The following is a 17,474-nucleotide window of genomic DNA, read 5'->3' on the forward strand; positions in this document are numbered from 1 at the left end:
TTAGATATTGCTGTTGTGTCCTTTTGTCAGCCCTCCTACATATAGTATGTTTTAATTTTGTTTGACATCCCCCCAAACATTTTAAAGTTTTGCCTTAATACTCTTAGCTTCTTTGGAGACTCAGATTCAAACATGTGCCTTTTTCCCAATAATGAGCCTTACATATAAACTTATATAACTCATATTAATGGCCAACTTATAAAACTTACAACGCCTACCCCAGGGGGTTATCATCCCCAGAGGCATAGATATTTGACTTTCCGACTATTTTGAACAAGATGGCTATTCCCAAATTTTGATCAGATGTCTTTAATCAAATGTCTCTGATTATATGATCAGAAGTAATATGAAGTCCTCTGGATAAAAAAGAACTATGAATAAACAAATAATAATACACAGAAGGTTTTGGGCTCTTTACTATAGCCAGCGCTGTAGCGTTAATCTGATATCGCATCAGACCAACTATATATCTTAATTCCTTCTTTAATTGTAGTATTATTGTAGCACGTGGCACCTTTCTCTTTGATTAGGTTATTTGGAATACCAAACAAGGCTACGGCCAATTCATGATTTCTAAGGCTGAGAGGTAAATGGATTTGATGATTTAGAAACTTCCCAATTATTAATATAATAGAGATAATTTTGTGATTACATCCCCTCCCCTTCCTAAAGCCACAATGTTCAGCTTATAAAACTTAATCTACAACATCTCTCAGTCTAAAAAGTATCATCATGTTAAGTAATTTGCTACCTACAGAAACCAAGCTACTGGCTCTATAGTTACCACACTCACTCTTATCACCGTTCTTAAACAGGGGTTTAACTGAAACTTTCCTAAAATCGCTTGGTATTTTTTTAAAAAATCCCTTTTTCAGAAATCGTGTTCATAATCTTCAGTAGTTTATTTCTAATCTCATAACCACCATATGATGTATCATAAAATAATGTGATCTATCTCCGACAATTTATTAACTCATCCTGTACAAAAGTGCAGCCAGTCCAAAACCTGGAAAAAGGAGGAAGGTTAGGCAGAGGATTTGCGTCCCTCTCCCGTCAAAACCAATCAGTAAGTCAAAAATCGATGAAGAATAAAACCCTTCAGATGACGACAGCAAGGAATGACCCTCGGACTGATTTTATGGACACGACACTGCCTCTTAGATTTGGTTTTTGGAATGTACGGACAATGTGGCAGCTCACCAAAACCGAGCAGGTCCTCCAAGAAGTAGCTGCCAATAATCTTGATATAGTAGCACTGTCAGAAGTGAGATGGACCAGTTTTGGCAAAGAGAATCTCGATAATGCCCAAACAATAATCTTCAGTGGACCCGAAAAGAAACGAGAAGCAATGGTAATGTCCCGAGGGGCAGAAAAACCCCTCATCAGCTGCACTCCTGTCAATGAAAGAGTAATGTTTGTGAGGTTCCAGGGCCACCACATTAAAGTGACGGTAGTCACCTGCTATGCACCAACGAATGATGCTGAACAGGTGGTTAAAGAGTGTTTCTATGACACCCTTAACTCAGTCTCCAAGGATATACCCCGTCATGATGTTATATTTGGTTATAATCACTGGAGACTTCAACACCAAAGTAGGCAACGATAGATCCTACTGCCCAGAAGTACTTGGCCTATATGATCTCGGCGACCAAAATGAAAATAGAGCCCTACTTATATACTTCGCTTCCACAAATGATCTCCTGGTTGGTGGAATACAGTTTCATAACAAGAATACCCACAGGTACGCATAGACCTCTCCTTACAGCATAATAAGAAATCAGATCGACCATTTTCTTATAAACAGAAAATGGCTATCAAGTGTCAAACACGTAGGGACAATCAGCGCAGCTGACGCTGGCTCAGACTACTTTCTCTGTAGCGCTAAGGTAGTGCTCAAACTAAAGACACCGAAAAAGAAGACAGATCCCTTGATGCCCTTATATGACACTAATAAGCTCGCTAAACCGGAAGTTAGGAGGAAATTCTTTTTGGGTCTCCACAACAGCTTTAAGGCTGTTTGCCATCTGGGTTAAGGAGAGGGAGACACTATACAGTATATGGAGTAGCATAAACAACACTTTCAACGATGTTGCAAAGAAAGTATTTGGACATAAAAAAAAAGACACAAAGACCAGTGGATCTTTGATAAAACATGGAACTTGATTCATGAAAGAAAACCTCTGAAACAACATTTAGTTTCAGTAGGGTTCCAGAATGATGCAGTGATGAAGCTGCAGGCGTATAGAGATAAAGGCAAGCACGTAAAGAAAAGTGTGAGATTTGACAAAAGGACTTTCCTGGAGAGAAAGGCAGCGGAAGCAGAGACGGCAACAAAAAAAATGAGATTCTAAGACGGTATACAGGATCACTAACGAGATGATCGGCAAGTGGCAAAAATCTGAAGGTCCTGCCAAGGACAACAACGGAAGAATAATCACAGAACAGAAAGAGATAGAAAAAGTCTGGGTCAACCATTTCGAAAGCGTCTTAAACCGTCCAGAACCGATTAATCGTCCAATATACCGGAGACTCCTTTGCCTATTCTTGAAATCGACACCGATCCTCCTACAGAAACCGAGATAGTCTCTGAGTGAAAGAAGCTTAAGAATGGAAAAGCTTCAGAAAACGATAGATTTTCCATTGAAATGCTAAAAATGTCTGTTAGATCCTGTGTCAAAACCTGGATTCTGCTGTTTAGCACGATATGAGTTGCTGAGGGTTTTCCAAAAGAATGGATGTGCAGTACCCTTGTGAAACTATTCAAAAAAGCTGATGTCATGCTATGCGACAACTAGCGAGGCATTAGTTTGCTCTCTATTCCGGGAAAGATTCTTGCCCTCATAATTCTGCACCATATCCATCAAACGATCGGCAAGCATTTAAGGAACGAAAAACATGGTTTCTACTCAAGCAGTTCCTGTGCAAATCTGATTTTTGCATAAACGAGTGGAGACAGAAGCTATATCTAATTTTCATAGACTTCGAGAAAGGATTTGCTTATGTCCATCGAGATACGCTCTGGAAAATCCTGAAGCACTACGGTCTCCCTAACAAACTCGTAAGGCTAATTATCGCCCTGTACGAAGGCACGGAGCGTTGCATACAAATGAGTGAAGGTCAATCTAGATATTTCAGGATCATCTCTGGAGTAAAGCAAAGATGTGTGCTGTCCCCTACTCTCTTCATACTGGTATTAGATTTTATCCTCCGCAGATGCACGAATTACGGAATCCGAATCAGAAATGAAAAGAGGATTGGAGATATAAACTTCGCAGACAAAATCAGTCTGCTCAAATCAGATAAGTAGAAACTCCGACAGTTCTTGGATGTTGTGAGAAAAAATGCACTACGGTTTGGCTTCAAGATAAATGCATCAAAAACTGAAGGTATGGCTGTCACGGTATTCCCCTCAACATAAAGTGCGGCAACGAGGATATAGAATGGGCTGTTCAGTTTAAATATTTGGGAAGCACAGTAGAGAACACAGAGCCAATAGACAAAGAGATCCATACTCGTATTAGACAGGCTATTGGCACAAAAGCTCTCAAACTGGCTAAACTTCGAGTCTTAAACAGTTACATCCTCCCACTTATGTTGTATGGAAGCAAATGCTGGCAGTTAAATCAGCAGCAAGATAAAAGACTCTAAGCCTTTGAGAACAATTGTCTGTGAAAAATCCTCAACATAAAATGGACACAACACGTCTCAAACTACGTAATACGCCAAATTACTGGGCAACCTCTAGTCATCGACATGATCAGGACCCGAAAATGGAAATACTTGGGAGATGTTATACCAATGAAACACGACCGAACACCAAAGTCAATCATTCAGCTGCAACCAACAGGAACGTGACGAAGGGGAAAACCAAACAACACACTACGCCGAACATAGCAGAGGGACCTTCTCAACACGAATACGTCCATTCAACTCCATTGGGTAGATTTTATGGCAGCAATCCATTTGAAAGACGACTGGCGTCTCTTCGTCGATGCCTCGTTTGCCTCCGAAGCTACAGAAGGATTTAAGTTCATTTCCGACAAGATCATTTAACCATTAAGGGTAAGGTAATTTCCGACAAAACCAGTCCAAATACCTCTGTCATTACTATACTCATTCTTATCACTTCTTTTTCAAAGAGTTTTAGTTATAATTCCTTAAAAAGACAAGTGATTCCTCGTTTTCAAAAATAATACTCGTAATCTTCAGTGTTTTATGTCTGACTTCATAAACGCTAAATTACAAAAGCGATCTATGACACTATGACCACATGACCTTATAATTTTGTAACCCTTTTAGCATTATCTCTAATTCCTCCTTGCAAAATAGATCTTACTTCACTTCCAAATTGTCGAAATTATTACCTTCTTTGCTGGGCATTTTTTACAACACGGTTTAGAAATAATCAATTCGACCTAATCTACTAATTACAAATAAATTAATATTTTTATAAAAATAGTAGAGATCGGTGTATTTATTTCGCATACTTACATTAAGTAGCTTATGCTACGAAATGATGATGTTTAATTTTATAAAGCAATCCTTAAAATAATCAAAATTACAAAGATCAGCCATGTATTTTTTTTTCTATCTACTTCTTGTCTTTTCCTCTTTCTCTCTTTTTTCCGTTATTCCTTCATCAGATAAGTTTCTTGTGTGTTGAGTAGCAAGGTATGAATGTTGTTTTAATTAGCTGAGAGTGATAACCTCGCTTGCCCTTTCAAGCTTATTGCCTTTCTTGGCAGGCGAAAGGCGAATAGTGTTTGTTTTCTTTTTTAATAAATGTGTATCTCATCTATCTCATCATCTCATCTATTTTATTATAACAAGTATTTATAAGTTATGGCATTGAAGTATATCTAGCTGATACCGTAAAAAATTAAATTTTTTGTTCTTTCTTGGAAGTATTAGGTTTATTTTTTCGTGCAAAAACAATTCGTATATAGACTCAAAAGATAGGTAAAAGCCCTGAACTCCGATTGACTTGATTATAGTCTACTCAAGTGTAGTTCTAAAACGGTCCTAGCACCAAAAGTTTGTTTCTTTGTCACGCAAAATTTGTAAAAGGAACTCAAATGGATGTCCTTTTAAATAGCCTAAGATCACCTTCGTCTTCTTGAATCCTAAAAGTAAAATAGTCACCATCCTTCAGCGACAATGGGCTGATTCTACTCAGCGACAAGAGTTCCGAAAAGTTCGTTAGGTTTCAAGGGTATAACTACCCAAGAAACTGCCAGTACGGAGCATAAAATGCTTGAACTTAACAAAAGCTCAACTATGTTCAACTAAAGTTCAAAATTCAGTGCAACATAATGGCTTTCAGTTTTCGAGCGTAGGGCACAGATCTGAATAAAAAATTTTGAAGAAAATTAAGCAAATTGCCTCACTTTCATCAAGAGCATAATTTACAAAATATATGGAACACATATTTGGCAGCACTTTAATTTGTCTAATAATGCCCTTAAAAGGAAAGAAGATTAGTTTGCAATCATACTTAATTGCTCTTATGGGTGTTTCATGTCTTCTTAGTATTTATAAAACCGCTTTCCCGGTGTTTGTTGACCTGAAAGACAAAGATCTTCTAGACTTGCAGAAATGTCCTGCCTGCTATGGTGTAAACATGTGCCCTGCAATTATTACTGGTGAAATCAGACTTGTTGACTGGTCACAGTACACTATTGGGCGTTTCATGAATGCAAGGAATGTTTACTTTGGTGATTTTAGGAACACACCTGTAAGTCTTTGGCTTGCTGATTTCTAGGTTATGTTAACATGGGCTCAGGGTAAAACTGTGATTAATGTTTAGTATAAGAGGTGTCAGTTCAGTAGTTCTACATTATAAGAAACCTAGCCTTTTTTTTTTGCTGATTACAAATATAATAATCATTTCTATTGGAAATGAATTTCAGCCCCCCCTATGTATGCCAATTCAGGGTTAGGTTAGGTTGTAGAAATATATACCCTGAATTGGCATATATAGGGGGTGGGGGCTGAAGTTCATTTCCAATAGAAATGATTAACTATATTTGTAATCACATAAAAAAAAGGCATCAAGTGGTATATTCACTTTATGCATAAGTCAATAATATGATTTGGTAGAACTTTACCGCCTTAGGCTCATTTGATTAGAAATTTGAAGGGGTTGTGCCCTTTTTAATAGTTGAAGGTGATTTGAGTAAAACTAACACCCCTCTCACACCCATCATTTCCTCAAACATATCCAATCAAAGTTTTGAGATAGCCATTTTGTTCAATTTAGTTGGAAGGTCTGGAAATTATGTCTGAAGATGACATCCCCCAGAGCCCTCAGGGCAAGGACAGTAAGTTATGCCAGTTTTGTTTCAGAGTTCAGTGAGCTAACACCAAAATTGAATTGGATATTATTCCTGTCTGGATTTATTTTAGTAAGGTCATAATTTATTCCAAGTGAGTTGTTGACCTGAGTTAGCTTTAAGAGGATTATAAAATGGAATCTACTTTGCTTTTAGTTTGACCTATATTTCAATATTTATTAATTCAGTATTTTTTTTTTCAATTAATATTGAGACTTTTTAATTTGTGTGGTGATTGCAATAGCCATGAAAAGCTTTGATGAAATGCCTGAACCTGTATATTCTCTGGTTCTGAACTTTATTCAAAGCAATTTGCTAAGCAGAATTGAGGAGGATATTATCAAAAGACATGGTATAGAGTTTTTTGATGTGAATATAGCCAAAGAAGCTAAAAGTTTACTGTGGCAAATAAGTGCACCTGAATTGGATTGCCCAGTACATAAGGGGGACAATGCACTTTCTAATCATTTTAGTGACATTATTTCTCTGTTAAGATCTCTTAACAGTAGCTACACTTTTGTACCTATGTTTGTGTTAAAGCAACCTACAGAGGTGCCATGTCTCCCTGCAAATGCTTATACTTCTTCACTCTCTAAGTTTAATGAGCTACAACAAGTGGCTATTGAAATGTCAGGGAAACTTGACAATTATCATTTGAATCTTCCTCAACTTCCCCAACCTACCCCAGCAATTGACACTCACCCAACAGTTATTGTCTCTAAAGTGCCTTCAGATCTGTCTGATCCAATTAAATGCAAAACTGTTCTCAATCAAATAGCTGGGCATGAATTAGTTTGTAGTGTGAAACCTGTCAAAGACAGATGGTATGTCAATATTGATAAATCTGCAACTGAAGATTTTTGTACATCAGTTCAAAACTTTATTTCCGGAGCAATAGTTAAAGTACAATCCAAGCACTTTTTTGGGATTCTCAGAGGTTTCCCAGTTGATGTCAACCTTTCAGTTATTATTAGACTGCAAGGTATAAAAAGTGCAAATTGACTGGGCCAGACCATGCCAGTCAAGCTTGAATTTGAACACTCCTTCACTCAGTCTGCTTATTTCAAAGAAGGATATAGAATTAAAGCAAAGAAGGAATTAAAGTTGGATATGAATTTTTTTGAATTCTTAAATTTAAGGAAATACCTAAATGCTGCTTCAAATGCCAATCATATGATCACTTTCAAAGTGCTTGCACCAGCAATGTCCTGAAATGTGCCAGATGAGCTGGGCCACATCTTTCTACTATGGATAGTCCTTGTAGCACTGCTCTCAAGTGTGCTAACTGTAGTAAAAATCATGCTTCTAATAGTCTGTCCTGCCCTGTATCTTCTTACAGACTTTAGCATTAATGTTTTGCATTGGCTCCTTCATTATGATGTGTTTTTTACTACTGCAGAGCCACAAGAGGCTGCCCATCTGGTGGGCTAGCTTGTGTTTTTAAGTGCAATCCTAATTTGGTTTTGCTGGTGATTTTTTACTTGGATGAGTTTTTTGGCTGTTCATATGGGCACTATAGTTTTCATTAATTCTTATCTGCCTTATGATGACCATTCTTCCAGTCCAATGGCTAGATATGCTAAACCTTGTTTAGCATACCCGTTGAAGTTTTTAGTGGAAAAAATTCTTTCTATTTCTCTAAATTATATGATCATTGGTGACTTCAATACAGATATAAATAACTCATCAGTGAGAAGTGGTTTGTTGTTGGATTGCCTTCCAGCTTATCATATTATACCCAAAACTCATCCGTATTCTTATATTCACCATTCAGGCAGTAAGAGCAATATTGATCACACTATTTGTTCACCTAGTATTACTACATTAATAGTGTTTGTACATGCTGAAGAACAAGACTAAGACCATCTCCCTATCTCACCTACTCTTATGCTGAATTTAAACCCTGCAAGTATTTGTAAAGTACCCTGGTCTACAAAATAATTTGAAAAAAGTAATCAGAATAGAGCAGATGTTCCTCTCTATGTGTTTACACTAACAAGCCTGCTGTCTGCTATTTCCCTATCATCTGCATCAGAGCTCTATACAAGTGAATTGCAAAAAGGACCTGTATTGCTATTATAATTAAATATCTAAAAGATGCCAAGGCAGTTGCAGTGCCACTGCAACATGTTAGATGTGGTATGCAAAAATCTATTTGGTCTTTAGATCCTAATTTAAAAACTTTGAAATATAAAGCTAACTTTTGGTTAATAGTCTGGAATGGATGGTATAGACCACCTTGTGGAATTGTAGCTGACCTTAAGCATATGATGTGCAGTGAATATAAAAAATATCTTAAGTCAATGTGTTATTGTGGTATGGATTTTCCAGTGTCAAAGAGAGAATGGTGAAAAGTTATTAATTCTGAGTTGATTAGAAGTGACATGTCAAGTAGTGATTGTCTTCCTGCATCTGCTTGGCATGGCCATTACTCGTCTATTTTTTCTAAAGTACCCCTCTATCTTGGCGTCTTTGTGTTCCCATTTCTCTTTCATCTGTAGTTGAAGCAATTAAGAAACTTAAATCAGATAATGTTGATAATGATGGTATCTAGATTTCACCTTTTATTAGATTGCTCCCCCCTTATTGACCATATATACCTACTTCTCCAGATGTGTATTTGTACTTCTAGTGTACTGGAGAGTTTTTTGTGTGGTACTATTTCTTCAATTTTGAAGAAGGGAAATTCTCCTTTAATTTGCTCTTCATACCAACCTATTACTGTCTCTTGCACTTTACACTTTGCACATTACAGTTCTTGAGCATATACTACTACCTTTTGTGACTAATAATATGCTTGAGAGAGATAACCAGTTTGGATTTAAGCCCAGAGTAGGTTGTCACATGCACATCATGTGTTATCTTCTTTGCTCCTTGAAAATTCTTCTAAGGAAAGGAGTATATATCTTTGTGCTATAGATCTGTCAAAAGCTTTTGATAATGTATGTCATAGTCAGCTTTTTTCTACTCTTTGTGGTTGGGGTGTCAATCTATTGGTTATTTTGCTTCTTTGGTACTGGTACTCTTCTTTTCTTTGGCTGAAATCTGTGCCAGCTTCTATTACTAAATTGAAAAGAGGTTTAAGGCAAGGTGGAGTTTTATCTCTGACCCTATTTAATTTATGTATTCCAAGAATTCTGGCAAAGATATTGGCTACCTATCTCTCTGGTTTTTCTGATGTTTCATACCTGGCTTAAGTTGATGATCTGCTTCTTATAAGCTGTACTAAAACTGGTTTATCTAACATGGTTTCTTGTGTTGCCACTTTTTTTTCAGACATAGGCCTTTCTCTTTTTCTGATGTTTCATACCTGGCTTAAGTTGATGATCTGCTTCTTATAAGCTGTACTAAAACTGATTTATCTAACATTGTTTCTTGTGTTGCCACTTCTTTTTCAGACATAGGCCTTTCTCTTAACATAGATAAATGTAAATTTGTTTGCTTTAATAACATTTCTAGCACTTCCCTTTGCTGTAGTGGCTTTACTATCCCTCTTGTAGATTCTCTTTGATGGCTTGGTATTTCTATTACTAATAGTCTTCCAAGCTTGCACCAGCACACAGTCTCAGATATTAATATGAAAATTAAATTAGGATATGCTGAGATTGTTGCCAATAGAGGTAAATATAATAAACTTGCATTGGCCAAGCTCTACTCAACTTTTTGTGACCATTTAATTCTTTTTGCTTCTTTAATTTTTCTCCTTCTTAAGGCCAATGTAGGTGTTTTATTGGGACAGCGTTTCAGATGACAATGTCACAGCCCAAAAACTGGAATAGTATCACCCATCAATAGTAAACACCTGGTATCATAATAAAAAAAAAAACCCACATCTTCAGAGGTAATAATACAGGGATTGACACTTGTCAAATCAGCAGGCAAAGGACAAGCTTTGAGGAGATATCAAATCTTGTCTTGGAAAAGACCAAAAGTTTTCAATAATTTGAAAAGGAAAAAAGAGTAACTAATAAAATGGTTCTAGGCATTTACACCCCCCCCCCTCCAGGGAAGATGCACCTGTAAGATACCCCCCCCCCCCAATGGAAAATTAGGCTTTCCAAATTTGAAAATTTTATTTGAGTTTTGTTTTTTTAATTTCTGTAGGGGGAAGGAATTTTGACACTTATGTATTATGTGCCACTCACTCAGGTTTACACTGTGTAAAACTAGAGAACAAACCCGTTTCTTTGTTAGTTTCTTTCAGCTTAGCGCGAGACAAGACAAAGACAAGTGATAGATTATATGGGAAATATATAATTTGGGGGTACTTGTGTAGAATCCAAGTACACACAAAAGAAAGACCGCATCAAAATCTCAAAGCCACTATTGATAAACAGGTTTCCACTGCATAGTGAGATATTGCTCACTCTGTTTCAAATGTTTAAACTTTAGTTTTTGGGGTTTAGGGGGACTAAAAGGAAGCTATGTGAGGTTACATTAGGTTACGTATTGCTACTTTTCAATTAGCTGGTACCCACGCGATAATGCAAAGACCAAATAAAAACCTGTTTGTCTGCAATGATAAGTGATTGAATGAACATGGATGTTAAAATTACAATTTGGGATTTGCCAAAGACAGAAAAAGAGAGTGGGTTCTGCCAAAGACAGAAAAAGAGATGTGGGTTCTGCCAAAGACAACCCACGACATTACAGCATTCTGGGTGCATAATTGTAATCTGTAAATCTTATAATTTTGTTCCTAAACCATTATATTTGTATCTATTTTGTTTTATTTTAGTACCCCTGTTTTAGTAACAGGTATCTGTCTTGTGTGTTGCAGACTAATAGGTTTTTATCCTATCTGATCTTTGCATTATTGTGTGGGTGCCAGCTAATTGAAAAGTACCTACATATTTAATATATGCTATGCTTTACCCCCCCTCCCCCTCTAATGTGCAAATATATATCCGAAATTTGTTTCTGAACTGTTATATTTTCATCCTATTTTGTTTTATTTCATTAGCATTAACAAAACTTCACTTCTTGAGTGTGCACTTAGATTCTACACAAGTACCATTTGGGCTATATATTTGCACATAGGGGACGGGGGTTGGGTAAAGTATTTGGAAAGTTTGAATCAGAAAACAATTCTTATTTCGTAATATGCAGAATAATTGTACCTAACACATTTTCCATGCAGATCCACTATTACCCCCTCCCCTGAGGTGGCGGTGTGGATGAGGAAGGGGCAGTCCTCATCCTATACAGAATAAATTACGCTTATTTTTGGGTTTAATGTTACACTCTACATTCATAATAAAAGCATAGACCAGAAATATTCCCAGAAATCTTAAAGGAGTATATATGAATTTCACATTTTTTAAACTTCCTTTTGTACCCCCTCTCCCTAAAAAAAATACATCCTCCCCCCAAAGCAAATCTTGGTAATGGCCTTGGGGATTATACATCAATTTCTACCTCCACCCTCTCTTCATCTCCCATTAGAACTAATTCTGTATTTATCTGATGGCTCAATGAGAGCTGGATTTTTTGGCATCAAAGTGCACCCTTTGAAGTATCTCTCTCCCTCCCTAACTACAAAAAATTATAGAGCCCCATTATAGAAGTTCAAGTGCCTTTTTAAGTTTTGTAATTTGTCCATTGCTTACAGATAGTATTTGTTATTGGGACACATGCAAACATTATTCGTGGGGGAGTTCTCTGCCGGGGGGGGGGAGGATTTTTAGGGAATAATTTTTTGTCAGCAGGGATATATTTTCCATGGGGGGGGGGGCATGGGTTATGTTTTGGAGGGTAAACGTCTAGAACCATCTTTGCCATGGAGCAGCTATACATTTTCAATGAATAGTAAACAACAAAGCTGTGAGATCAGATATTTCTATCAAAAATCTATTGATAACAGTTCTATCCCAAGACCAAGGATTTGAATGAAGGGGCCTGGGTACTTGCTTGGTCATGGCCAATCAGAAATTGAATCTATTCCAAGAGTATAATACTAGTGGTAATGATTATGTTTTTAATCCAACAAAAAGCCAATAGGCTCAAAGATAGAGTACACAAAAAAAGACATAGAACTTCTATGACAAAAACAATAAGAATTCCAAATAGGGATAGGTCCTTTTATTAGACAGTGAAACGAAAATATAAAACAAAGGCTCTAAACATTTCGATGACACAGTCAGTCATCTTATCAAAGTTAAAAAGAAAACTGCTTTTATACTAAACAAAATAATCACTTCTGGGTCAAAGCAAGTTACCGGTCCATTGACTTAAAGAGTTCACTAACTGTTCTTGAATTTTTTTTTACTCAGTGAGTAAAGGTGGTACAAGTTTCTTCAAAATTGAAGGTCAAAGCAGATTGCCGGTCCATTGACTTAGAAAGCTCACTAACTGTTCTTGAATCTTGTAATACTGTGTTGAATATTCTTCTAATTAAAAATGAAATAATGTTGAATTTACAGGTGCTAAATTTATCATTTTATTCTTTATATTTTTGTTTCACTGTCTAATAAAAGGACCTATCCCTATTTGGAATTTTTATTGTTTTCATCATAGAAAAGGCAGTGTGGTCATGGAGAATAATAGTAACGTCCTATATATGAGGATAACATACCAGTTTCAAAATCAGGAATATTTCATTTGCTATTGGGCGAATAAAATGATAAATTTATCACCTGCAATTTCAGCATCATTTCATTTTTACTTAGAAGAATGTTCAACGCCACATTACAGATTCAAGAAAAACTAATGAACTTTCTAAAGTTGTTGTAAATATACTGTCATAAAAAGTTGTCGTAAATGTACTGTTCTCCCCATGTACTAGATTTGGTGATCACGAAATCTCCAGATGACATACTAGACCTTAAGATGCTGCCACCTCTAGGTAAAAGCAACCATGTAGTTATGTATCTATCAATGAATGCAAGTGCAGTGGTGAACTCTGGTTCTAAACTAAATTATGATTATAGACAGGGGTTGTTATGATGAAATTTAAGACTTTATCCATTCTGTTTCTATTGTTGAGGAGCTTCAGTCTAGGAAAGCAGATGTGGATGTTGCTTTTGAGTTCATCCAAGAGGTCATAAAAGATGCATGTGATAGGTTCGTTCCATGTTATTACATAAAAGAAGGTTTAAGAAAAAGAAGACGACTGCCAAAATTTGTACTTGATGCTACATGGAAATGTGACGTAGCAAATTGAAAGTGTTCAACATTGGGCGTCAAGGTTTGTGCCACATTTGAGCCATTTACCATATCAGCGCTGACTGGAGTGTTTGGGACTTCCTTCTCTGGAGTTTCGATGGGATAGGATTGACCTAATCAATACATTCCATATTATGAAGGGTGTTGGTAATGTGGACTGGGCTGATTTCTTTGAACTTAGTCATTACTCAGCCACTCAAAAAAACTCATATAAGCTGTATCAGCCACAAGTGCACAAGAAAATAGGTCAATGTTGCTTTGTTAACCATGCAACAATACTTTGGAATAGTTTACCTGATACCATAGTTTCTACGCAAACAGTGCAATCATTTAAGAGTGATCTTGTTGAAATTGAGTTCTATGAAAAACAGTTTCTGTAATATAGTTGTTGCATAGTTGTTCTTTACTGATAAATATTTTTTTGTTTTATTTTTCGTTTTGTGTTTTGCAGTGTTGCTGTTTGAGCTGTTATTTTTTGTGTTCGTTATGCGACAAGCCTGTGGCTTCCTCCTTTATTGAATAAAATAAATAAAGTAAAAAATTCAAAAAGGGCTCATTTGATTGGAAATTGAAAGGGCTAGTGCCCTTTTTAATAGTCAAAAGTGATTGGAGGGCAACTAACCCCCCTCTCATGTCCACCTTTTCCCCAAACACATCCAATAAAAATTTTGAAATAGCCATTTTGTTCAACATAGTTGAAATGTTGGGAAATTATGTCTTTGAAGATGATGACACTCCCCCCACAACCTTCAGAGCAAAGGTTGTAAGTTATGCCCTGGGGGCATTTAAGGTTTTTATAGAAAGTATTATCATGGAAACTTCAAAAAGAGCTCATTTGATTGGAAATTAAAAGGGCTTGTGCCCTTTTTAATAGTTGAAAGTAATTGGAGGGCAACTAACCTCAGTCTCATACCCATCATTTCCCCAAGCACATCCAATCAAAATTTTGAGATAGCCATTTTGTTCAACATAGCCGAAAGATTCAGAAATTATATTTTTGAGGATGACACTCACCCCACAGCCCTCAGAGCAAGAGTTGTAAGTTATACCCTGGGGGCATATAAGCATTATATAGAAAGCTTTGTTGTAGAAATTAAAAAAAAGGGCTCATTTGAATGAAAATTAAAAGGGCTAGTGTCCTTTTTAATAGTTGAATGTGACTGGAGGGCAAATAACCCCACTCTCACGCCCACCATTTCCCCAAACACATCCAATCAAAATTTTTTAGATGGTCATTTTGTTTAACATAGTTGAAAGGTTTGGAAATTATGTCTTTGAGGATGACACTCCCCCTACAGCCCTCAGGGCAAGGGTTGTAAGTTATACCCGGGCGGCATATAAGGATTTTATAGAAAGCGTTGTTGTAGAAACTTCAAAGAGGGCTCATTTGATTAGAAATTGAAAGGACTAGTGCCCTTTTTAATAGTCAAAAGTGATTGGAAGGCAACTAAACCCACACTCTTGCCCACCATTTTTTCAAACACATCCAATCAAAATTTTGAGATTGCCATTTTTTTCAACATAGTTGAAAGGTTTTGAAATTAAGTCTTTGAGGATGACACTCCCCCCCCCCCCCACAACCCTCAGAGCAAGGGCTTTAAGTTATACCCTGGGGGCATATAAGGATTTTATAGAAAGTGTTGTCATTGAAACTTCAAAAAGGGCTCATTTGATTTGAAATTAAAAGGGCTAGTGTCCCTTTTAATATCGAAAGTGATATGTGGGCAACTAACCCCCCTCTTACACCCACCATTTCCCCAAACACATCCAATCAAAATTTTGAGATAGCCATTTTGTACAACATAGTTGAAAGTTCTGGAAATCAAAAGATTAGGAAGGGATGGTTGTATTAGTTTTAGAGGTGACTCATTTGATTGAAATTGGAAGTTCTGGTTCCCTTTTAAGAGTCAATAGTGATGGAGGTCAAGTAGCACCCTACCCAACTACCCCCCTTTTCACCAAATGCGTCTGATTGAAATTATACGATGGCAATTTTGTTTAAAATACACCAAAGAACATATAACAATGCTTCCAGGGTTGGCATAATTCTCAGAGCCCTGTGGCAAGGGCTTTAATTTACACCATGGGGGCATATAAGATTTTTATGGAATGGGTTGTTGTATTAAATTCAGATTGGTCTCATTTGATTTTAAATTGGAAGTTATAGTGCCCTTTTGAGGAGTCAAAGTGATTTGAGAGACCCCCCCCTCCTTTACACCCATCAAATCCCATAATAAATATACAAAAAAGTTTTGAGAGATCAATTTTTTCAGCATTGTTTAAAGGCTCTGTAATTAGGCGTAGCAATAGTTGTAGTAGTAGAGTAGCATTAGTTGCAGTATGCAAATACCACCTTTTGTCAACATCCCCTTCAACACAGAATTAATTTTTTAACTTAATACCATCAACCAGTCCTGAAGCATTGCTGATATGTCCTCTTGACAGCCTATACGGGCATAGTGTGTTTCGAATTATTTCAATACAGTTACAAGAAGGGCTACTTCTATTACTACTTCTGCTCTTAAAATTTTACTAAATCAAAAGAGTGTAGTTGTATCCAGGCTGTGAAAGAGCATATATATAATTTTTTGGGAATGGTATTAACGTTTATTTACCAGGTCAACTCGATGAAGTATATGACTAAATTAAGCACTACTATTTTTGTCATGATTTTCAATAGGGTTTATGTTATTAGAAATTGCTGAAAAAGTTTCTCCTGTATATAAATAGCAGGCTAAACTATAAATTCTTAAAGGAACCCAGAAAGTTTCAAACTATTATTTTTTTTCCCTGAAAAAGGCCATGTCAATATAAAACAAACCAAACTCAAAACAAGCAGAAATTAATGTGAGCAGGGTTCCATACCCCTATGCTTTCTAAAAGCCACTTTATAATTCGTATTTGACTGAAAAAAATTCTTTTAGATATTTCCACTTTTATAACTTTAAGATATTAAAAATTAATTATGATTCTAAGGAATAAATATCAGCATATGTATATTAAAGTATTTTAAAGTGTAATGTATATTAAAGTGTTTGTCTCCAAGTGTTATTTATTTGAAATAAAAATTGTGTTGTTTAGAGCAAATTTAACTAAATGAGCCCTTTCATTCTTGAATTATTGAAAAAAAAATAAAGCTGACATTTTATCACAATGCTATTGTGTTAAAAAATTTGATCTTGAAGTTGAATTGAAGTTATCAAGTATTTTACAGTAGGTTGCATCAAGATATGGCTAATTGTAGACAGAGAAAAACCAAGACAGATAGTCCAAGTAATTGAGAAGCAAATGTTTAAATGGCTGGGGCATGGGTAAATGGTGGGAGTATGCATGACTCTCTTATTGGACACATACTTGTTTGTTAGTTTTTTGGAAAGGCATTCATGTTTTTTTTACACTTCATTGTTTTTAAGACAAGTTTATCAGTTTTGCTTTTGAGATTTCTTTCTAAAATGAAATCTTGTCTCATTTAGGATGTCTTGTTATTTTTATGTTTTAATGCTGCTTTTTTTTCATCAAAAAAGCTTAATGATTTTTTATTTTTAATGGTTACTAATTGTCAATATCATATTCAGGGTTATCCTCCATTAGGTGGACTCCTTTCCAATGTAAAAACCAATCTTTACACTAATGTCTAAGGGCCTGTATTAAGCTGGAATCTAAGGGTACACAAACACCCTTTGCATCACTGTAGCCCAGCATGATGTTTGAAGAAAACCTTAAGATTAACATTTAAATCCAATTGGTCAACAGGTACACACAAATTGCTGACATAGTTAATATAACGCATTCAAACCCCTATGCCAGGATCCTAATAAAACAAATGGCTTATTCTGAAAAAGTCCTCATGGAGTAACTCAATCAGAAAGACAGGCATGTTATACCTTGCTGGAGTCAGGATTGTTTAATGATTTTGGTATTCATGGTTGTAGTACCCTTGCCCTCCCTCTAAATTCAACAATACAGCCATACTGCATC

The 17,474-nt window shown here is 36.2% G+C and overlaps 2 protein-coding genes across 2 annotated transcripts in view; both read left to right on the forward strand.

Moving 5' to 3' along the window:
- The first annotated feature begins 1,081 nt into the window (after positions 1 to 1,081).
- LOC148941710 (protein CFDP2-like) lies at positions 1,082 to 1,606 on the forward strand. The gene has a single exon (XM_089104234.1). It carries the CDS (start codon positions 1,082 to 1,084, stop codon positions 1,604 to 1,606), a length of 525 nt encoding a protein of 174 aa, XP_088960360.1.
- A 3,794-nt stretch (positions 1,607 to 5,400) lies between these two features.
- Positions 5,401 to 17,474, forward strand: part of LOC148941711 (divergent protein kinase domain 2A) — a 49,967-nt gene continuing 37,893 nt past the window's right edge. The window contains exon 1 of the mRNA XM_089104309.1: positions 5,401 to 5,734. Coding sequence (XP_088960435.1) covers positions 5,417 to 5,734 — 318 coding nt within the window. The 5' untranslated portion in view covers positions 5,401 to 5,416. The remainder of the gene's footprint in view (positions 5,735 to 17,474) is intronic.

Source organism: Artemia sp. Qi Xiang Cuo, chromosome 18 (genome assembly GCF_049724085.1).
Source record: "Artemia sp. Qi Xiang Cuo chromosome 18, ASM4972408v1, whole genome shotgun sequence".
NCBI lineage: Eukaryota > Metazoa > Arthropoda > Branchiopoda > Anostraca > Artemiidae > Artemia > Artemia sp. Qi Xiang Cuo.